The sequence below is a fragment of the Excalfactoria chinensis genome, chromosome 1, assembly GCF_039878825.1.
Source record: "Excalfactoria chinensis isolate bCotChi1 chromosome 1, bCotChi1.hap2, whole genome shotgun sequence".
NCBI lineage: Eukaryota > Metazoa > Chordata > Aves > Galliformes > Phasianidae > Excalfactoria > Excalfactoria chinensis.
The window spans coordinates 124,827,903-124,851,889 of NC_092825.1; the positions used below are offsets into that span (position 1 = coordinate 124,827,903).

General features: G+C 37.8%; 1 protein-coding gene across 1 annotated transcript in view; it reads right to left on the reverse strand.

The window, feature by feature from the left end:
• Nucleotides 1-23,987, reverse strand: part of VWA3B (von Willebrand factor A domain containing 3B) — a 65,883-nt gene continuing 41,896 nt past the window's right edge. The window contains exons 16-28 of the mRNA XM_072340980.1: nt 23,415-23,584; nt 22,419-22,583; nt 21,273-21,312; nt 21,002-21,158; nt 15,872-15,990; nt 13,092-13,142; nt 10,433-10,652; nt 4,749-4,869; nt 4,331-4,455; nt 3,847-3,987; nt 3,271-3,368; nt 303-538; nt 1-105 (exon numbers count right to left, since the gene is read on the reverse strand). Coding sequence (XP_072197081.1) covers nt 59-105; nt 303-538; nt 3,271-3,368; nt 3,847-3,987; nt 4,331-4,455; nt 4,749-4,869; nt 10,433-10,652; nt 13,092-13,142; nt 15,872-15,990; nt 21,002-21,158; nt 21,273-21,312; nt 22,419-22,583; nt 23,415-23,584 — 1,690 coding nt within the window. The 3' untranslated portion in view covers nt 1-58. The remainder of the gene's footprint in view (nt 106-302; nt 539-3,270; nt 3,369-3,846; nt 3,988-4,330; nt 4,456-4,748; nt 4,870-10,432; nt 10,653-13,091; nt 13,143-15,871; nt 15,991-21,001; nt 21,159-21,272; nt 21,313-22,418; nt 22,584-23,414; nt 23,585-23,987) is intronic.

The following is a 23,987-nucleotide window of genomic DNA, read 5'->3' on the forward strand; positions in this document are numbered from 1 at the left end:
CTTATTAGGAGGTACTAAGATTGATGCATCTTCACTGGTCCTATGAACATTTGGAAAATTAAGGTAGGATATGCCAGAACATGCTTTCTTCATTTATTCCCTTTGCTGTGGAAACAGGCAGAGGATGATCAGTGTGAAGAATGGTTTCCAAAGGAGGTGGATGAATGCCATCGCATAAGACAAGGGAAAGCAGATTGGTCTAACACCCAGAAATGACAATGGAGCCCAAGTTTATTTTGTGGGGATAAACTAAGGCCTATCACACCTGTTTAGTCTTTAATACTTAGAGTCTAATTCTTTACCTTCAAACTCTTCTTCTCTGCAAGGCACTGAACTTCTTCCTCTGTGTTTTACCTCCCTCCTGGAGACAAGAAAAAGATCAGAGTCCATCATTCTCCCCTTGGCATGTCTTTTGTCCTCTGCTCTCCTCTTTTTCTGTTTTCCCCTACTTCCTTTCACAGTACATTTCTCTGCTACTTCTCCTCCTTCATTTTCCAAAGGTGAGTGTAGATGGGGCTCTGGAGCCTCTTTGTCTGAGCTAGAAAGTTAGAGAAGGAAATACACTAAGCTCACATGGCATATACTATTTTAAATCTTTTTTAATATGACATATTTTACCCTCTCCCACATCTTACACTGCTGACAAGAGAAGGACTTACTGCACTCTTGAGCACTTAACAAGGTTGTAAGTACGTTATCATTCAACTTCCTTTCTAGTTGCAAAATATGGACAGAACAGCCTAAACCAGCATGCACCGTTTCTCTCTCTTTTCTGTAGATACGATATTCCTTGCTAACATATTACATACAGTTACTTATCTAAAAATACGCTGGACAATGTCCCTGTTGATCCAAATCCTAATACAGGTGAGCAAGAACTCATACCCTTCATAGCCCATTCCCACAACACTCTTGAACTTCCTAGAATCTGCAGAATAGTTGTGACACAAAATGTAGTTACAGATGTCTCCCTGGCTGCACTAAGCCCCACGTTATCAGAAGTGCTGCAGAACTGAAACAACATTTCAGGTTTACTTACATCAAATGAGAATGGTTCCTCAATTTCTGGCTTAAACCCCTACTTCTATCTACCTTATGACTGCAGAGGATTTGGGCAATGACTGTCTTTTATGATGGGGGCCCTGATGGTGTGGCGTTTTGTGTATGGAACTTGTTAGCTACATTTGCAGAGCCCACAGTTATTTCATTCTACTGTGATAGCAGAAAAACACTCCAAACAGACAGTGCCTGATGACATTAAAATAATGGGATATACATTAGTAGCTCTAAAGAGTAGTGAGTTAAACATGACTCCTAGTACACACATATAAACATCAAAAAGACAACCCGAAAGAACTCAGAGCTGAAGATTTGGACAAGCTATTTGGATTACAAGCACCACGTGCAACTGTGTGCTCTCTGTCAACAGGGAAGCATAGGCTTTCCATTTCACATTTTAGTTCCTTGCTTCTACAAGACTTAGCACAAAGGAACCATCTCGCTTTCAGCTTCTGATATCAGTATCGCCATTAAGCCTTTTGTTTCCATTCCGATTAAATTATGTTTTTGCTTTGTTTATTTCTAACAGCAACATCAGTGTGTTCTTATTAAATCTGTGCGTGTGGATCAGCAGTATGCTGCACCACTTCACTCTGGTCAGTATGACATGAGAGGTAGGCAACTCATTTAGAATATAAGGAGCAATAAATTCCAGCTGGATGCACACATCCATACTCACTGAGAATTGCAAACTCCAGCTCAATGTGAGCTGGAGCTCTGCCATAGCATTGCTAATATTAGCAACTGATTAATGTGTCACTAATGAAACATGGTTATTTATTGGCTTTGAACGTAAACCTCCTTTTAAAAGGAAAACAAACGTTCAACACAGCATGCTGGCTATGAAAGTAAACAAATACAAAGTAAACTCATGGCCAGTACTGGCTTTTTATGATGCAGCCACTGAGTTAATGTAGTCAGCACCCAGAAGAGGACAGTTTGTATGTCTGCATGGTACTACACTAACACATTAGCCAGCAACAAAGGAATGGGATTTCACTTCACAAGAATGTGGCTTTACAGAGAACTTGAATCCTAGCAAGCAAAAGAACATTTTGAATCACTAAGTGCACTGTCAGGGACTGTCTACATATAACTCGCAAAGCAATTCACTACAGAGACTGACAGCTCTAAGCAGTGGGAAATTCATAAGACTCAACTATAAAACTATACAGCCTCTATAGTACGAGGCTTCTATTGGTAATTCTTGAAAATGATAGAGAGAAATATATTGCAGGAGATGTTAAAGTTGGGAATGTGCAAAAGAAGGTGCTGTGATTCTGGCAGCAGAACTTTGGAATATTGTGGATCAGCATTAATCACTGAGGTTTTTATTGGGACTTTAACATACTTCACCTGAGTTCCTCAGGTTAGGTCTACCAACATTGACTGTATGCTAAAAATTACTGTCCATGTAGCATATCCAATGCCAAAAGACGACCCCGTGAATCCAAATGGCTCAGATATGCCAAGTTCAGGGCTGCAAGTAGCCATCTAAGGGAAGAGAGTCTCAGTTTTAGAAGCTCAGCTGTCTTCATCATTTCTCAGTTGCTGCCTTAAACTCTGCACTACAAACTGTGGCATTCAATATACATCCATAGAGTAAAGGCACCTCAGCTCCACTCTCATACCTGCAGGCACACAGGTATTACTGCTCTGAGTCCTACACTGTCCCTTTCTGTATCTGGGCCTCGTTGTCTTTAAAATGCAGCTGATCAGACGTAAGTAAAAACATTTGAAATAACATTGCTTGGAAGCACTTCTCATGTTTCTTTAATATGGGCAATTTGAGGACAATCTGAACAGTACTATCCTCAAAGACAGAGACACTTTACAGGCAATATTGTTTGAAACCTTTTATTTCCTCCACATTAATTTAACTTCAACTATCTGTTCTACAACCTGGCCAGTGAATATACAACCAAACCTGTGATCACAATCTGGATACATTATGTAGAAATTCACATGTTGGCAATCCTGCAGCTACTTCAAGCCATTACATATCTCCAATGTCTCCAAAATGAATACAGGGCAACAAATTGCCAGCATGTGCATGTGGGTTGGATCATTTGCTTACATATTGAGAGCAACCAGACCATGGCAACAGTAGAGGATTACCCATGGAAGTCTGAAAGCGTAGTTGAACCCAAAGTGCAACATTTGGCATTCACGTAAAGCAACTTTTATGTTTTTAGATTTGAGCATACTCACTCTGTAGAATCCACCCTCTGCACCATTCTTATATACTGACAGGAGAAGGCATATTTGGTTTGGCTGATTTTAATAAGGCAACTTCTTACGCAGTGTTCCTGCAGCAATACCATCAACAGTCATTGAATTGAGATCTGAAGCTCAGAAACAATGAAGAAGTATATGTATAAAAAAACCCCACTGGTTTAACGCAACTGTAACCAGCCTCTAAAGATAACATTTTCAAGTACAAAGTACACCTTCTTAGTATTGCACTGAGAAAATTATCATAATGGCTTATAAACAAACATAGTGAGATGAAATGAATATTGTAGCAACTGTTATGAAAACCCTGTATTTCTCATTAGCAGCACAAAGCTTGTGAAAGCCACTAAATGAACTATCCTACGGGATTTTGCATTTCATATTTACTACATAGGCTCTACACTGGGCCCCGAATTCTGATTTACTTTGGTTAACTGGAGACAGGAAATGGGGCAATGAGCTCATTAGCCTGGAAAATTACATCTGCCTCATCAAAAATGGAATGATGATAACACTATTGCCAAAGTAGTTTCATCTTCTAGGCATACTCACTTTCCTGTTGCTGAACATCAGAACTGTGTAGAGTTTAGCACCGATTCTCCCCACTTCTGGCGTTGCTATGACAATGGCAGGCACATAACAATAATTGTTCCCTGTCTGTGTCCCAGTTCTGGCAAATACATAGTCTCCCACCTACACACCAGGGAAGAACCACACAGCTTGTGAACAAGGCACAAAATTAAACATTAAGAAATATTTACATGAATCATCATTCTGATGTGTTCCAGCGCTTTAATAAGAATCTTAAAAAGAAAATGAATTTGGTCCTTTCATTTACTGATCACTCCTAATTTCCACCAAATCAGCAAGAAAACACAGGGGGAAAAAACAGTATCTCTCTAGATTTAACTGCGTTTAAATATGCTATCACTAAAGACTCTCCTATGATACACTATTGTTTTTTTCTGCGTGTTAACAAAGAGACAAAATCAAGAGTGTGTATTTGATGTCATAGAAAATGCAAACAATTATTCACCTGTAGATATGTACATGGCATGGCGCATCCCACAGGCACAATGAACTTCAGAGGTACAACCCAGCTCTCCCCATGGCTGAAGTCAACAAGTGCGCGGGTAGAACTGACCTTCTTTATTACAGTTCCTAAAAGAACAACACTATGAAATACTACAGTTACCTTTATCTCTTATCATCTGAAAAAAGAAACATCCTATAAGCTGTTAGAAATCACTGAGTTCAAATATATCTATACAATACATTCTTCATTCACATTTAGCCAGGATATTGTACCAAGACAAGAGAGAAAGTAGTTCCTAAAATAAAAAAGACTTAAAAAGCATCCTTAATAACACCATAAAACAAAGACAAAGTAGCCAAACATGATCTAAAGTAATGTTCTACCAGTAAATAATTAAAATGTGGACAAAAATATATACCTGGATAATAAAATCCTGTGATGTCTGATCTTGCAATCACTTTTTGATTCTTGAGAGTCACAAATAGTCTGCCTTCTCGTTGCTTTTTAGACTTCGACTTCACAGTTTCTTCTTCAGGTCTCTGCAATTTGATACAATTACTTTTCATTTATTTTTCCATAATAACCAGTCAGCCCAAACCTATGCTTTGGAATCAAGTAAAACTTAGACAATATAACGCAGTGAACTCTGTTATCAGTCACACAATAACTGTAAAAAGAACAGTCTATATTACCAGAAGCACTCATGGAAAGACTATCCATCAGTTTTCACTATTAAATCTCGTTTGATATGGTCACAATAATGCCTGTATTTTAAGTGTTCAGGCAGAAATTTACCTTGATGAATCATCGGCTCTGGCTGACATTTTTGTAGGAAAACGTTCACAAAGTTTGACAATTCATATTCAAGAGTGAGGCAAGGAAAAATCTACTTATCTTTATTTCCATGTAGGCGTGTCTTCACAGTAAACTTACCACTAAGTTTAAAAATAAACTTTTTTTTAACTTATTTTTTTAATTTATGTCTAAAAAGGTACATTTGATTTTGATACTTGGTTTGCCCTTTTGGCACTTGGTTTGCCCAAACAAGCCATAATGATGTAGGAGATAGGAAAAGCTTTGATTAATTCATTTGCCCTCTTGTTTTACTATAACCATCATAAAACTATCATATCTTTTTTTCCCCATCTCTCACAAACAAACAAACAAACAAACAAAAATCCCTCACAAAAGATCCTAAAAAAATTGCCCCAAATGAGCAGAACAGGTGCAAAGAAGAATACATTTTAAATGGGAGATGTATGGTTTCTTTCCAGTTTACTCTTTACCCTTACAGAATATTAATTACACCACCACTTCTGTTTTTCCTGCTCAGCCTAAAACGAAGTCCCTTCAGAGCACTTAACTTCTGCTTGAACCTGGCAAAGGCTGTTTTGACTGCAAAGACTTAAAACTCCACAGACACAACAAGGTCTTTGGGTAAGCCATTTACTTCATACCTTAGGCTCCAAAGGGACAGCTGGTGCTGAATATTTATTTTAAACTAATTTGTAATGCTTGACTAATAACTTGGGCAACCTCCAGCGGCCCTCATTAACTCAAATGCTAAAGAGTGCGTGAGCACCCACAGTGAAGGCTTCAAGCAGTGCCGAATCCAGGTGGCTCAGGAAATCTGAAGCTAAACCCATCCCTCTTAGTAGCACACTGCCTTTAGGTACCAGTGTGACTGACCCCAGCACTCCCAAAGTGCCTATTTCAAGAATATCACTGATCAGGACTGTTGTTGCAAAAATTCTCATCTGAATCACTGGGATTTCCACTCTGCTTAGTTCTGCCTGTGATGAAAGAAATGCATCAAACCACACGGGGTGAAGCCAGCTTTGTTTTCTATGGCCATAATCCGCTGTATTTTAAAATTCTCCATCAAAGATATTAGTTTTTGCACCTTCCTACTGTAGCTGAGAATGGATAGGAAGACTGTCCACAGGCTTTGTGTCTGAAACTTTGGCAATACACAAACTAAATACCTCCAGAACCAAAAAAAACACTGCTCTCTATATGATGCCAGTGGCAATGAGGCCGTTCTGTGTAGACCACTGTCCAGTTCCATGAAAGAGTCTTTTTGTAGCTACACTTTTTGTCTGCTCAACAGATTACTCCATCAATGACAATGGAAAACTTGACCATACATTTCTAGGTAATCAGGAAAATTAGTTATAACTTCCTTGTTGCCATGCTACTTGGGATGCTCGCTGTGCCTCGTCTCCATAAAGAGGCATCAGAAGAAAGGCAAGAGATGCCAAGATGTTTAGGAAGCATATGAAATGTAAAAGAGGTAACAACAGATGGTGATTAGTGATCCTTAAACGGCATGGAAGAATGAAAAGTGTAAGAAATAGGACACCAGGAAATAAACTGCCAACTGAGAGACAGAACTTCCATCCTTGTAAACAGTCAAGTATCTACTATAAATATTTCACAAGGAATTAAATCAATCAGATCTGAAACACTTTTTTTTTCCAGAACGAATGGAATCAGTGAGCTGCTAGAGGTCCCTTTCCACCCAAATTAAACATGATTTACAGAACACATCGTGCTTATTAACCACTTCAAATTATTTTTATCACGTGGGTCACAAGCAAGCATCCGCCTTACAAATTCAAGCTTATCTTGTGGGAATCACAGTGGGAAGAATCACTTGTGGGAATCAAAGGTGTCTCCTTAGTTAGGGTGGATCCTTAGCAAGGAATTCAGCTCTGTTTGCCTGCAGAAACGGACGTCCATATGCAGAAACAGAAATATTTAGTACGAGGGGTACAAAGGTCAGATTATGCCACTTAGGGGCAGGAATACCTTCCATGAAATTGTGCTGGCCATTAACATGATGAACAAAACTGGCCTGGAAGCTATTTTTGAAGAATAGTAGTAGTGCCAGGACCACCACAGAAGTCCTGATGTGGTCTTATTGAGAAGCAGAGGACCCTAAATATGTATCTCACCAGGTGAAACAACATGCTATAAACAGCTCTATAATTCAGTGATAAAAACAATAGGAAACAGCAGCTGACTGTTATGCCTGGCGAGTTCAGAAGAGAAGCCAGATAACACATCAGACGTCAAAGCAGCTACTTACTGCAACATAGTAAATGATACATGCCTCATTTTTAAACAAAAGCAAAGTGCCGAATTGAATTGGAAGATTTTGGTCAACATACACGTTAATCTGTACATAAAGAAATATCTGTAAATAAAGAAATAAATACTGAGTAAACCAGGATACAGTCTACACTTAGCCCTCCAATCAGGCAATCGGCAATTTTCAGCATTTTCTATTTGGCTTGATACTAAGTGTGCTTATGACCCTGTGCAGATGGGTGTCAGCCTCTCCCAACAAAGCACTACAACAGCCTCCCTGTCACAGACAGAAACAAACAGAGCATCCTGAACACAGCCTCCTGCGAAGGTCAGAGCACAGTTAACCTGAACATTAATTCAGCTGAAGGCTTAAACAGAAAGCTCCCGTAGCAAGGACATCCAAAAAGGATTACTGGTTCTTTTAAGAACTTGTGAAGGTAATTAGGAACACTCAAAAGCTAAAAACTAAGGTGTTTTCAGCTTAGTTTAAAAAATAAAAATAAAAAAATAGCAATTTAGAAAGCTGCCTTGATGATAACTGTGGGTTTTTCTGCTCTCTCATAATGGCAGTTTTCACCGAGTGTCATATCTGCTATTTTGCCACAGTAATGCAACGTATTGCAGCTGGCAGATTACTTTCTATACCCATTTTTAGACAGAAATCACACTTGGAAAAGCTTTTGGCAGCATTTTAAAAAGGCTCCACAGTTTTTTTGCTATTTTTTTTAATTATTTTTTTTCTCCTCCACTTAAACAGAATCCTAATTACATCTGCATTTCTGCCTCTCACTCTTAAAGCTTTTCAGCTGCAGATTAGCAATGACTGAAGATGGAGCTCTGATTAAGCTCCTAAAGCAGGTTGACTCAGGATAAGCGATTGCACAATGTTAATCACATCATGTCTGAGAGCACACAGTGGTGTTTCAAGGCAACACTAAAAGTACAGAATCAACAAACAACAAATGAAAATATTTCTGCTACTTCTGTACTGGGGCATGATATGGCATAGATAAACCAACAATCAAAACAACTATACAGGCAACGTAATATTTTCAGATGAATGTGATATGAATCGTCTTCTGTTTATTGAGGATATTAAAACGTTTTCAAAATGTAAACTCTTAGTGGAACCAAAATGTCCAAAAACCAAATGCAATATCCTCTTTATTGTTTATTTTCATACATGGACTGTATTATTGCAATATGTTCTTGTCAATTTAATATAATTTTCTTAATAGCTTATCTTAGTGCATGTAAAAACTACAGCTCATCATGAAAACTACTGTTGATGTCAGTGAAAAGAAGGGCGAATTTCAGTTGAGAAATGTCAAATAAGAGATTGCTATTTTAAATACTGGCACTACATTTCTATGTATAACATACTATGCATGACCTACTAGGTAGCACATCGTGATACTTGGCATACTTCACAAGTATGTACATTCCAATTGTACGTACCTGTTCTCTGCTTAGAAGTCACACCATAGTTTGGTACTGTGCTCATTGCAAGTTCCCCTAACTTAAGTCTTCACATTGATGCATGTGTGTACAAACACATATATATATGTATGTGGATACATCTCCGTTCACACATATCAGGGCAATAAGGAACTATTATCATCATTTGATTATGATTTCCATATATAACCATGGGATTTTTTTCAGAATTCATTGTACCTATGCCAACCTTGCATTCAAGTTTCGTTAAAGAAAACACCCTCACTCACTAATATAAAACAATGAAAAAGAAAAGGAACGTATTAATAGGAGTTCTATGATGATTTCTCTATTTGTTTTTACTCATCTTCTTTAGAAGTTAAAACATTTGAGAGATTTTCTTCCTTAATAACTTCCCAGAGACCTTATTTTAATATTATCAGAGTACAACTCTACTCACATGGATGATCTGCAGAGTAGCAGCACTTCCAGTGAAGCTCTTTTTGATGGACGTTTTAGAGGTAAACTAAACTTGATACCAAGTAAGAGATGGTTTGAATTTTTCAGAAGTACTTTGAATTTTAAAGCATTGAGTGTACAAAAAATCTTACCTCTGGGGAATGGCAAACTGTTTCTTTAAACTTTAAGGGATGTTCATGACTCCCCTGAAAGTTCACTCACTCTCTAGTGAAGCCAAAACTCAGTGCAGAAGGTTGTGAATTACTCAAATCAAGAGTAAGGTTTTAAGAGTTCTCTGGGTTTTTAACAGCACACACCTAAATTCCTGTTTATAAAAGTTATTATGCAACATAATTTAAAGGTAAAACTGTTAATATGGAACCAATACATTATCAAAATTACTCTGAACATAATAACAGGAGAATCCAGCATTTTAATCTATGTTTTCTGAACATGTATTTCACAACAGAAAAGTCTAATTGAAAAGTACACTCAGCATACTTAGGCTGCACACTTCTCAGAGTGCAGAATATCTTAGTATTTGTTACTCCAAGAGTCTCCACAGGCATCTCAGTAAATCTATCAATAGCTTTCCAAATAAAATCTGAGGTTCCGCTGGTGGATGTATATACATAAGATTAATCAAACTCTCATCCCTTCTCTTTATCTTTCAAACTAAAGATACCACAGAAGATTACAATAAAGAGTTGATATCACAAGATCTTTTATCCCTGTTTATCTGACATTAATTCAACCACAAGCCATGTACCACAATTGCCCTTCATATATCTCTGTTGCCCTTGCAGAGGAGATAATGATGTTTTACTCAAAGACTCTTGATTTCCATGGCGCTTTCAGCTGCAGAACTCTCAATTTCCTGGTACTTCCAAAGAGTCATGAAAAGTTGCTCTTTTTACCTGCTTACCTGCTCTTCCTGTTTCATAGAACTGGGCCAAAACAGCCTGTAAAGCACTGACATTCCCTCTACCCATTTGTATAACGTCACACTGAACACCAAATGGATGAGGTATTAGCACAGAACTAAATTATTGCAGAAGTACATACTGAAAAGGAATATCTGAAAAAAAAAAAAAATACCCTTCCAATCTGTACCTTTTTACTTTTCCTGATGTGTGATTCTGAGCTCTTCTCAGTTTCCCTTTTGACAGCTTCCTGAAGATCAGAGGCTTGCTGCATGTATGTTAATGCCGCCAGTATCTCATCTTCTAACAGTATGACATCTTCATAGGAAATTGGCCATCCCAAATTCTCTAAAGCCTCCAACAAAGCTTCCTTATGCTGCATGTATTGAACCGGCCCATCCTCCTTAAATCTTAGTAAATAAATGAATGTATTAATAATTATCCATGAGATAAAATTTTATTTTGACAGTACTTTACAAACTGAATCCCAAAATTCAAACTTTAAATGCAGAATAAGACATGGAAGTAATGCAGCCTATATTCTGCATGCCACAGATTCTTGCATTTCATCCAGCTGAGTTTAGCCAAACAACTGCACCTGCCTTAATGATATCTCATAGAAAGACATCTACAGAGCAATACAAATGGCTGAGCATAGGTATTTGATGCCATCTTAGGTGCCCTAGAATGTCTGACACACCAAGAAGTAACTAAATGATATGATGCAGAAATCATGGAAATCCTTGTCCCTTGTTAGAGCAGCAGCTAGGATGAAGTAGCAAGCACTTAGTCTAAAATGGAACCAGATCCCTATTTAAGTCCTGACTTGTCACATCAGTCTTAACTGATGACATCAAAAGAGAGAGAATCTTCTACTACTTGTTCTTCTCAGTCCTGCTCTGCCCAGTTTTTACTCAGTGACCAGAAGTCTGCTTCCATCCAGACTTCAGGTAACATCGTTGCTCTCTACACTAAAGAGCCATATTGAACCTGCACACTTAAAGAACCTATACATGGAAATATGAAGCGGATACAGTCATTCTGTTGATAAACAAACAAACTAAACTTCCAAAACCCAGCACAGGTAGAATTCTTTGAATCTGTAATTGGAAGTTAAATACTTCCTTACAGTTTTGAAGTTATTAGAGTCAATATTCTGGCTCTTCTATACAGCTTTACCATCATTTAGAATGTGAAATCTAGATGTATTTATGCATCTGTCTTTTCAGCACATACAATCATGGTGATGTCTACTGCACTGCCCTACTCCTTCTCATTATTCATCTCTCTACTCCTCTAGGAAATTATTCATAATGAAATTATACTGGCTGGTATCGTTATTAGATTTTGTTCTCTACTAACTGAATCCTTTATTCATCTAGAATCAATGTCTAGTTAAATTACTGGACCTCCTGAACTGAATTCTCAAATATTTGGTACTCAATCACATTATTACTTCTCCAGCAAATACAAATTTCTCTGGTAGCATGTGATAACCTTTCAGTAACTGTGAGTGATCTAGGGAGCTCCTCAACCAATTCTTTGAGGACTCCCTTGACCAAGTTAGTACACCTTATCACCCCCTCCCCACAGTTTCCTATGAATTTTGGAAGGATTTTGTTATGCTTTTATCATTCATAAACACAATCGTTTAAATAAAGAGAAATAGATCAAGTATTTCAAATTTATTGTACCATTACCAAACTTACTATACTGCTCTAGCAACAGACTTCCCTTATTTCGTTATACCCATGATTGGTCACACCTTAACCACAATAAAATATTTTTTGCACCCACCTTGTCAACTATACACTGTTCGAATTAACAAACAGCTGTTCCCTCTTTTAGATTTAATGCTGTTCTTTTGTTTAATAGGCTTCATTTCCTCTCTGTACCAGATCGGGTTTTTTAGGAAAAATAGTTCTCATTGATGACAGAACTGTGTATTTTTGTTCATGAGCCCAAGTATTCTTTGAAGCTTTCTGGTGTTCATCCCCATTTTTCTGCCTGGTATATTTCCCACTCACTCCATTTTCATTATTTGATTTTCACTTTATTTTCTGAACTAAACAGATGCTACCTTCATTGATGTCAGTTCCGTTTTCACAGTCTTTGGTTTTCTAAATTAATATACAGGAACAAGCCAGATACCGTACTACAAATTGGCACTGTGATATACCACAGTGGACCACTTCTGTAAGGGTAGTAACTAAAAATGTAACTTACACACCAGCCACTGAGGTCCTGTGTATGGGAGATTGGTAATCACAGCCTGAACCTCTGATTAATCAGCTGAGGCAAGTATGGGGTCAGCTGTGGGAGCACAGGTGAGAGTGATGTAGCTGTGCTCCCAGAAGGGGTGGAGCTTGGCTCCATCCCCTCTGAGACCTCATTTAAGGGCTGACCACCACTAAGGCAGCATCTCTTAGAGGTTGCTCACCAGTGAGGACTGCCACAGCTTCTTCAGCCAAGGCACCACCACTGGTGAGTTTTCCTTTGCTTATTCCTTCTGTACATTTGCTACCATCTGTATATTAACAACCAATACAGTCCTGTTTACTGAATGAGAGAAGATCTAACTCAATGCCCTGCCACTCCACACTGATTAAGAATCCACCAGTTCAAAAGGTATGCAAGTTATTTCCTTTAAAAATAACCAGTGCTGCAAGAAGGAGACCCAGAATTTAATATCACAACACATCACATATATATTCCTGAAACTAAGGTACAGGCATGAAACATTTGAAGATAAAACAAGATGGTTACAGAAATAGTGATAAAAAGAAGTGTCAAATGTTTATGATCAGCCTTACGGAGGTAAGTTAGAAAACCCGAGGGTGACAGCTTACTTGTCTCTTTCCTCCTGAGATAGGGCTCTCCAGATAAGTAGATTTAGGCGCCTGTTAAAGAAAGCAAAGCAATTTTTTTTTTGAGGGAATGCAGTTCTTTGTGCATCTGATGGTGTGAAAACATCAAACAAATACAGTTTCTTAAATCATCTGCATAATTTGTATTCCAAGAGCGCTGTATCATCAAATTGTATACTTAGCACTCAGCTATGAAGTAATCAACTGAAAGAGATGGGAAGACAGCATATCCCATCAAGTAACAATGTGACTGTTTCAGGCTCATGGAAGGATTAGCAGCAGACACTATTGCATCCTGCCAGGATTCTGCATGGATGGTTCTATTCAGAGCCAGCAAGCCAAGTCAAATCATAGAACCGATTAAATGCTGGTTAAATTCCTCCAATTAAACAGTCTAAGAAAACTGTAGTCTACAGATGCATGGAGAGTAATGCTAATTGTATTTTTTCTGCTAAGATAACCCCTTAGTTGGGCCATTCATGTTTCTACTTCATTAAATTCTGGCTGCAGAAAAATTATTGACTGACAAACAGAAGTGATTATCCCAAAGCAACGGAGTATAGAAGCACCACCAAACCTTCTGCTTTTGCTTTTTCGACATAAATCATAAACTCTTATTAGACCATCTAGCTCACAGCTTTCTTTATTAACAGCTAAAACAATTAAGCCATCACTCAATTACTTCATTTTAAAGTACAGAAATAAAGCTCTACTGATGATCCTAATTGCTGTAATTACAGACAAACAAACTCCCTTTAGGAATAAAAGAACAGCCTCATTGTTAGAAAAAAATCAGATAACAGTCATTAGACTTTTTTACAAAAAACTTGCTGGTTTCACTGTTCCATGTGAAAAGGGCCATTAGCGCAAATTATGAATATGACTTTCTTGTTGGCTAATTGTATCTACTAGAAGCCAAACCCAAGCACTTTCAGAATGCAAATCAGTTAGCTTGTTCACAATCTGCAGTCTCAGCATGCTCCACTGACTATTTCATGCTCTTAAATGTGCACACTCATAACCACTTCATTTATAAAAGCCTCTGGCTATAAAAGGACCATGCATGTTTTGAAGCTCCCAGACTGTTTCATTTCCAGTACTAGATACTCCCTTTGTCAATGCATGAAACATCTGCCCCCGTCACTTTTCTACTGCTTTAATTGAAGCTAAGGTCAGTCTATGTATGGGAAAGATATTGTCGTGCTTGCTTCTGTTCTTGAAACCTGCATATTGTGTCAACTATAGGTGTCAGAATAAATTTGTGACTAATCATTATTCATAAAGCTGAACTGCAGCCTTTTTTAAGTTCAGTTACTGGAAAAGTAGTGTTGAATTTACAGAAAAGTGAGTTTGTCTGGGTTGCTGTTCCACATTTACCGTATTAGAAACATTTTTTATATTGCAAATGATATTTATTGTAAATACATCTGATTCATTGAGCTCCAAGGGTAAACACATAAACTGTACATTCAATCAGCAGACTTGAGGGAGACAGGGGACAGCACTGTGGAAATGCTCCTCAGGAAAAGATGAGCTGTGTTTAATCAGAAAACATACATTCTCAAAACTGAAGTCAACAAATATTAAATATTCAATAGCAGAGAACAGCAATGAAAATCTGAAAATTCTCCAGAAGTTCTTGTCCAAAATATATCACTTGCCCACCTTCCTGTCAAAGTGAGTATGAAATCCTGACTTCTCTGCATTCATCAGCCTGATGATAACAGCTGTGTCTGTTACAGGGCAACAACAGATTTTTCTGTGCTGAATGCCGTTAATATTAGACATAGAAAGAAGCATAACTCTCCATTTTTACTACAAAAAAAACCCACCCCATATACGTTTAGCAACCAGAAGCGCAAACGAAAAACAGGGGTATTGCATGCTTGGAAAGGAACTGGCACAATTATAGAGCTACAGAGAAAAGAAAAACTTAAAGCTTATCAGGAGAACTCAACAGACAATGGCTAAACACTTGACATCAAGGGGTTTTTTATATTATTAGAATAAGGCCTAAGAAGACATCTCATTTATTAAAACAATTACAATCAAAGCTCCTTACTTTATTGTATGTTGTGAAATGATATCAGTAGTCCAATAACCACATCACTTTAAAGAAACAAAACCAACAACAACAACAAAAAAACAAGTTAAATCAGAGAAAGATACAGCTTACAATGGATGGATGTGGCTTTTGTGCAACATGGTCTAGTGGAAGATGTCCCAACCTTTCTAATGTGAGCAGGAACTAGATGGTCATTAAAGCTCCTTCCAATCAAACCATTCTATGGTTCTGTGATCTCATATGTGCCTCAGTTATACTTTTGCAAGCCCAGCCAGATGCTGCTGGCAGCAAAAAGAAGGCCATTATCAGTCTACGTATTAAGAAGCTTAATTTCAGGTCACAGTCTTGCCAACACTGTGGTTTTAAAGGGGTGGGGTCCTTCTGGAAAAAAATACTTTCAGGTTTATTCCCAGATGTAAATATATATATATATATATATATATATATGTTAGTCATTAAACAATATGAACAATATATTATTATCTCTCTGTCCATTATATATTGTGGGTTTTTTTTAATATTCTTCATTTTGCCTAGAGAAAATAAACATTTCTCTTACATGCTAATGGTTAATGATAGTTTGACAACACATGGAATTACCAACTTCAAGAAAACAATGTGTATGCAAGTATCCACTACACAAGAAAAATAAGATTTTAGACTGTAAATAGGACGCACTTCTTATGAGTAGACTTGCCTTTCATAGGATTTAATTGCTTGTTCCAACTTCTCTTTATAGGCATCAAGATTCACTGCCTGAGGATTAATTAGTGTGATCTTCTTCTTGTCATTGCTCAAATGGGCCAACGACAGTATCTATGGTACAGTAAAAGACGTCATTTATCATACAACTTTTCCTCCATCAGAACAACAGAATGCCCATGAAGTCTAGGATCCAAGGTTGATTGAACATCAGGAAGAAATGCCTGAATTAACATATTTTCAATATGTTAACAAGATATTGTGAAATGAGACAGTCCTTTCACACAGAAGGTGCAAATCAATTATTGCCGGACAGGGCAAATCACAATTACTACTAGTTAATTCTGGCTAAATCAGTACTTTTAAAAAACTCACTTTAATAATGAAAGGGAAACAAGCACATCTATATTATGAGCATATTTCAGGTTGTACTGCTTTAAAACAACACTTCCTTATAGTTACTAGAATCTAATTCTAGCAGACATATATAATAGGTTATAGAATACCCATTTAAGTGTATTTAATACTCTTATCCTGGAAGACTGTATTTTCTAAGGAATTAAAAAATCAAAGCCAGACACTGATCACTAGTCACCAAAAAGAGAGCAAGGTGGATATCACTCACTGAAACTAGTCTTAATTGACCACAGTAAGGCTTAGGAATTAAATGAGCTTGGTCAGAACCAGCAACCTCCATCTCTCTCAAAGCTCATCCTCATAAGGCAAATTCACTACTTTAGTACATCTTAAAAAGACTGAGAAAAGGCTGGAGAAGGATGACATTAAAGGAAGAAAGATGCCTTCCCATCTCTCAGTTCAAAGTTCCATTATCTTTCGGCCTTTCTAATTACTCAGCAGTTCCAATAAGAAAAGCATTTATTTACCAGTGTTAGGATGATTATTTTAAAGAGAAACCATGTAAGGAAATAGAGAAGGCGGAGAATGTTGCTCTCCCCAAAACTGTCTTCAGTACATGTGGCTGAATGGTAAGCTTCTCCAAGTGCCTGTCTGAGATGTGGATGCAATGTCAAAAAGATGGATGACATTAAAGTTAAATAGAACTAAAAGCACTGTTAGGAGGGACAAGGCAAGCAATCAGAAAATAAAGCAATAACAAAACTGCTTTAAGCAGTAACAAAAAGCACTTTCAGTGCTTGTGTGTGCATATGTGCATGTTTGAATCATCTGGATTCCAAATAACGTCTGAAGAACCATTTTTTCCAGCTAGTGCGACTTCCATTCCCTGTTTGCAGCTGGTTGTTGAGCTGCAAATCTCTCTTCCAGAAGATGTCTGCTTTATAAATCTCTGTCATTTCACTGCCAGCCCACACCAGGGCTCCACATGGTGGATTAATTTTAAAATCGCTTAGAAGCTAAGATTAATGGGAACGTGCCAGTGGAGTAGACAGATGAGGCAAATCGCTGCCCACAGCTGTGAGCTATGCAGTCTGGCTACCTGCCATTTCCAGGTGAAGTTCAAAAGATGGAAGGCAAGGAACTGAAAAAAACAGCCTTATACTGCCCTGATTGTTGTTTGCTATCTTACTCCAACCAAGTTTACAAAAGTTCAGCAGGGATTCACTATGCAGAAGCCCTCCGTGCCATTCCCTTACAAATTCCCAGAGCTACTCCAAGTACAAAAAGCATTACTTACTTACATATTAAACACATCTTGGAAAAAGCTCCAAATAGATTGTGGAGGACCGACAAATCTAAACAGATTCTTATAATATTAAAGAATAAAACTGGAACAGAGTGTGTTCTTAGCAAATAGTAATCTGAAATACTAAGAGTACTTTCAGAGAATGGAAACTGTTCACAAACTCAACTGAAATTTGATGGCTTCAGATGAAAAAATAAAAGACAAGGAGGCTTTTTTAGTGCCAAAATGTTTTGTCATTTTCTAAGTGAAGTACTTTCATATCAAAAGAAGTCACTTGTTTCAGAACAGCTTTTGTTTCAAATCAGAGCATTTGAAATTCTAAAGACAAAACTAAAGCACAATAACTCTACATAGATATTTCTCAGTTTAGACTGATAAGAAGATTCCCTGTTCTGGTTGAATTTGAACGTGACTATTTTGGTTAAAGCACTGAGTCAAAAATTCATGACTTGAAAAGCTGCACTGAGGATGTCACAACCTGCAACAGAAACACAGGAGGTTCTGTAGCGAAGGTTTACTCCAGAACTACTATAGTGTAATTTAGATAAGTCTCCAAACTGATTTATTCTTTTCTGGATACGAATTCTATAGACACTTTATCCTCTCAATCCCTGAAAAATTTCAGGTGAAACTGAAAGGTCACATACAACTGAAAAAAGAGGTTTGCCTCTTGTTAATGAACTGTTGTCGTGGTAACCATTTCACTTTCTTCATCTCCAAGGTGAGAAAACTGCTCACAGGTAGTTCATCATCACTGCTAGCAAAGGCTGAGAATAAAAATTATATTATTCCCAGAAAATCAGTCAAGAATGTCTGCATTCCACACCAAGAACACTAAGATCTCAGAAGAATGAATGCAAAATTGTTCATACATTCATTATCCTCAATGAAGATTTCCAACTGGGATAACCAAGATAATTCTTGAACTGGCATAAATGACCTCCAGATGTCCCTTCCTAAACCACTGTGTGATTCTTAATCTATCAGTGTCTCCTGTTCAAGCTCTATGATTAATCTCAGAACCTGTTTTTTTGCTCTTCATGAGTCTTCAAGAAGAAAGGATTAAATGGCTCACAGGGTCTATTGGTTCCACCTTATTTGCAACCTCAGTTTGTTTGTTTGTTTTAAACTTCCTGTGTCCTGCTTCAGATCCAGAAATATTCATGTCTTTACATACAGAACAAATATTTTCCACTGTCAAAGAGACGGTATTTTCATTCATTTCATATTCATTCCAAAACCGTCAAAAATGATATATTTTTTGAGTTCCTATTCCAGAAGAAAGTTCATATTTCACTATCTAGATTCTGTACAGCAGCTGTTGATCCTAATAACACTGAAATTAATTCAGCCCTGAACCACAGAATCACCAAGGTTGGAAAAGAGCTCAAAGATCACCCAGTCCAACCATCTACCTACCACCAATATTTCCCCACAAAACCATGTCCCTCAGTACAACATCTAAACATTTATTAAACACCTACAGAGATGGTGACTCTACTTCTTACCTTAGCAGCCTGTTCCAGCACCCGACCACTCTTTTGGAAAGGAAATATTTCCTAACATCCAACCAGAACCTCTATTGGCTCAATTTGAGGCCATTCCCTCTAGCCCTCTCTCTAGTTACATGGGAGAAGATGTTGACCCCCACCTCACCACAACCTCCCTTCAGGTCACTGTAGAGAGCAATAAGGTCTCCCCTGAGTCTCCTCCAGACTGAACAATCACAGTTCCTGCAGTTGCTCCCCATAAAACTTGTGCTCCAGATCCCTCACAGCTTCTTGCTTTCCTCCGGAGAAGCTCCAGGCCCTCAATGTCTTTCCTTTAGTAAGGGACCCAAAACTGAACACAGTACTCGAGGTGCTGCCTCACCAGAGCTGAGTACAGAGGGACAGTCATTTCCTACTTCTGCTGGCAGCACTATTTCTGATACAACCCAGGATGCCATTGGCCTTCTTGGTCACCTGGGCACACTCCTGGCTCATGTTCAGCCAAGCATCAACCAGCACCCCCAGGTCCATTTCCTCCACACAGTCCTTCAGCCACTCTGCCCCAAGACTGTAGCACTGCAAACTGAACAGCTAAATTAGTCTAGCACAAACTCACATGAAGTGCCACTGTAAGAGTACCTGTAGCATAGTCCTTGCTGAAACACAGTTTTGAAGTAATTTCAAGATTATTATTTCCAAAGACCAGTTTTGCAAATAGCAGTTCAAATGCAGCTCAGGATTATTTGGAAGTATTCAAAGGAGTCTTCATTTAGAAAGGTGGAAGAAAGATCCCTACTTAGTAGCTGTATTCAGAAGATGGAGAAAGACGTGACTGCTCAGAAAACAGTCCTAAAAGTTATATGAAAGTCATACTGTCTTTTTTTTAATTTTACAGATTATTTTGTACAGTTTTTAAGCACTGAATACCTGATTTTTATTTTTATTTTTTAAATGGGAAAGGGCATATTTTTGAGTGTTTCCAATACAAAATCCACCTTCTTAACTGTATACCAAAAAAATCTTACACTTCAAAAAAACTCCTTGGAAAGACTGAGTTTGACTTAGTTTTACTGCAATTGAGGATCTGGTTTTGCTTCCACAGTGCACACACTGTTAGGAAACACATACCTGAATTCAAAAAAACAAATGCAACAGTTTTAAATTGTACGTACGTATGCACCTTGTAAATATTTTACTTAGCTGTACATCATACCCTGTTCCAACACATCTTGTGTACTTATAATCATTCAAATAAATGCTGTTCAGCTCTTTCTTCGAGTACTGTCTAAGAAGGAGCTTTTCTCATTGCTTAAAATGAGCTGCGATGTGTTCGTAGGACTAACATAGCATTCATAAGAATTGATTTAGAGAAACTTGACACAAAACGGATCCCTTAAAGGGAATGGCAACTACATTTTTGCAATACATGATTCATCATGAATTTTGCACCTCTAGAATTTCATAATTCTATACATATACCAACATTAGATTTTAATTACTGAATTCCAATTCTTTTTAAAACATCTTTAGGGTAGAATTGTAAAACTCTAAAAGCCACAAACCTACATTTGTAGGTTTTGTGTACCTGCACGTTATTCCAAGCAACTTTATGGAGCTAGAATACAGTACCCCAGTGAATTAATATGAACGAGAAGTGACTGTGACCTTCAAGAAATTGCTGAGCACCTGATGGCTGCACACTGCCATCCACTGGTAACTGAAAGAAAAATATGGAGCTCTAGAAGAGTACAGCCTGCATGAAATACTATTAAGCTTTTTGTTCTTCCTGGTAGATAAATGAACATTAAACCGAACATTTAGTGCACCTCAGCTATCTACAAGGAACACTAGACAATGTAATGAATTAATGAAATTTATGGAAGTGAGTTAAATATATATATATATATTATATAATATATTTAAAAGCAATACTAAGGTTTATTTTTGCTTTGAAACAACACAAAAGCTTTACCTCATCAAATACTTTTGAAAGTACATGCTTGTCCAGAACTGGGATGTACTTAGGGTCATGAGGGACAGCTGTAGGAGCTAAGGCATCCATGATGGTGAGCCGCCTAGCAACCAGGCCATGAGTCTTTAACCAAAGAGCTGAAGAGATATCTAGAGAACTAGAAACAAGAGACTATAAGACAAAGGTAGAAGTGCATCTGAGAAGTCTGAATTCTCTGGAGAGAAACATAAACTATAAATTTTGTCATGTGACTACACATGAGAACACATACCTTTTAGATGTCCTTTTCACCGTTTTCTGCTTTTCCACATCTGAAACAAAACATTTGCATTGCATTGTGCTACAGTACTTGAGCACGCAAAAGTATACATCCATATGCTAGCTCAGGAATAATCTGATTTATTTATTTGAGCCTACTCACAGTGTCATGAGGACTACATGGTAACATCTATTTCAGTTGCTAAATTAATCAATGAAAACAACGTTTCCTCTGCTTCTTGGTATTTGATCAATAGTAACAGCGTTACTATATGTCTCATATATCTTAATTAATTAATGAGAAATCCTATAAAGTAGATGGCGAATAATTTAATTCTAAAATAAGACTTGGAATGTTGTTATTCATTTCCTGTAACTCAAAAGAAAGACTGATGTCTATTCCGCAGTTCAAGATGTAGTGCAAAGTACTATCACTAAAGAAATGACCAGGAAAAGATAATATCATATATACTGCTATGAACAGCTGTATGTATATGTGAAGTACTAAAAATAAGACTTGAAGTAAGACAGTGAAACATAAAAAGTCAAACATCTTTAAGTGCTATAGTTGAGGCTATAGAACAACTTACAAGATCTACCATAAAGTTCAGAACTCCATGAATCACTGAGAGAAATGAAAAATACCTGGACATATATACAAGCCTGACTGGAAGTACCTTTAGTATATAATCATCATTCACAGAGACTTGCTTCTTGCTCAGATGCATTAACACAAGCTCAGTCTCCTTTTATATTGGTACCAAATTGTTACCACTGGTTGTTTTAGCTCCAAATATAGTACAAAACTAAGAATTACTGTATCACAACAATATATTAATGTGGCATGACAAGAGACTCTCAAGAACTATTTACCCCACTGATAAGAAGTCACTGCCATCTCCTTTCAGCAATCTAACATACAGTGGAATTATAGCTGACACATGTTGTGGACATAACTAAGATGCTGTAAACCTGCTTTGGCATTGGCAGGAGTATGACTGCAATGGTAAGGACCTTGTTACAATATCCTCCGGTGTGTCCAGCTCTCTGCATCTCTGTTGAGCTCTGGTCCTTCTCACTGTGGGTATACACAGCGTTTCCTCAAAAGAGGCACTATTCATTCCAAACTTATCAGGAGAAATGTTATCAGCTGACCTACCCAGAGCTTCCTGTTGTGTAAGCCTGCCTTTCAAAACAGCTGTGCACTTCACACTCTCTCTGACAGAAAAGCTCTTTTTTTCAGGAGATCCTCTTTCCTCTGGGCTTTTTTCCCTTGATTTCACTCCATGGCTCAGGATTCGTAGCAGACTCGTCTTTGTTTGCTCTGCATGTGTTGAAAAGGAAAGAAAGAAACAGCAGGCTTGTTTATCAAACACATGCTGGGGATTTCTGAGTTCCTTGTTGGTATCCAGTCCCAATTTTTAAAGAACTACACAAGACCTCAAACACAACATTACTTCAGTGGTAGTTTCTACTTTCCCAAGGGTGAATTGTTTCTCCACACCAAACCAAGAAAACCTAATTCAGACTGGCATACAAAAAATACATCAAAGAGAAACAGTGTTACAAGTGTAGCAAGGAGAAACATTACTACAAGAAATGTTGGCAATTAGTGAAAAATCTACCAGCTCCTTATTCTCACCAACAACGTGTTTACTTGGTATGAAAAGAATGAAGTGTTTAATATATTGAAGAACTGCTTACAGAGACTTCAAAATGTTCTGTCTGTGAAACATTAATAGACATTTGTCTGCATTAAGTACTTAAAAGGAACTTAGGAGGGAGGTCAGATAGCGATAGGACTAGTACTGGCACAGCTGCCCAAGGCAGCTGTGGTGCCCCATCCCTGGAGCTGCTCAAGGCCAGGTTGGATGGAGCCCTGGGCAGCTGAGCTGGTGGGGGGCAGCCCTGCCCATGGCAGGTGTTGGGGCTGGTTGGGCTGTGAGGTCCCTTCCAGCCCAAACCATTCTGTGATTCTATGATTCTATGAGTGAAAAGCAAAAATTAGCTAGAATTTCAGAAAGATAGCTATTCAAAGCTTCATCAAAGGCTTCATATGTTTCTCCAACAAGGGATGGTTTCTTCTATTATAAACAGACTATTTTCAAATTAGTGACTTAATTTTAACAAAAGCTACAGTTCATTTCAGTCATACCTGCAAATAACGCTTTCTTTCTTCGAACAGGACTCTCACCATTGGCTTGCAAGGCATATCCAGTACGCCGATGTGGACCCAGTGCTGGCTCTTGTAAAGTACAGCACAGCCTGCTGTGCTCTTCCACATGTTCAGTCTCTGAAGACAAAGTCTGTGTTGGCTTCCGATCACTGACAAAAAGAAGAAACAAGCAGTAAATGACCTCAAGCATAAGATATCACTGGTTTATAAAACACTTAAGTTGAAGACTTCAAAAAGTATAGATACACAAACATACAAATGTTTCCAACGGTGCAAAATATTTTCTCTGTTATCCTAGTTTGCATTTCAAAAGGGAGCTCAAAGGAAGTTAAAATGTTGTTGGTTTCTTGAGCTATTTAAAAGTTGTTCTTGAATCTACTGTAAAGATCTTTGCTACCTTTACCCTCACACACAGCTTTAATAAGGTCAGAATGTTCTGTAATAGCCACCTCAAATTTTGGGGGAAAGACCAGACTAATATCAGCAATGACAGTAACTGACATGTATACATATGTATATAGGTGTATAAATACACACACATACATCCCAGCA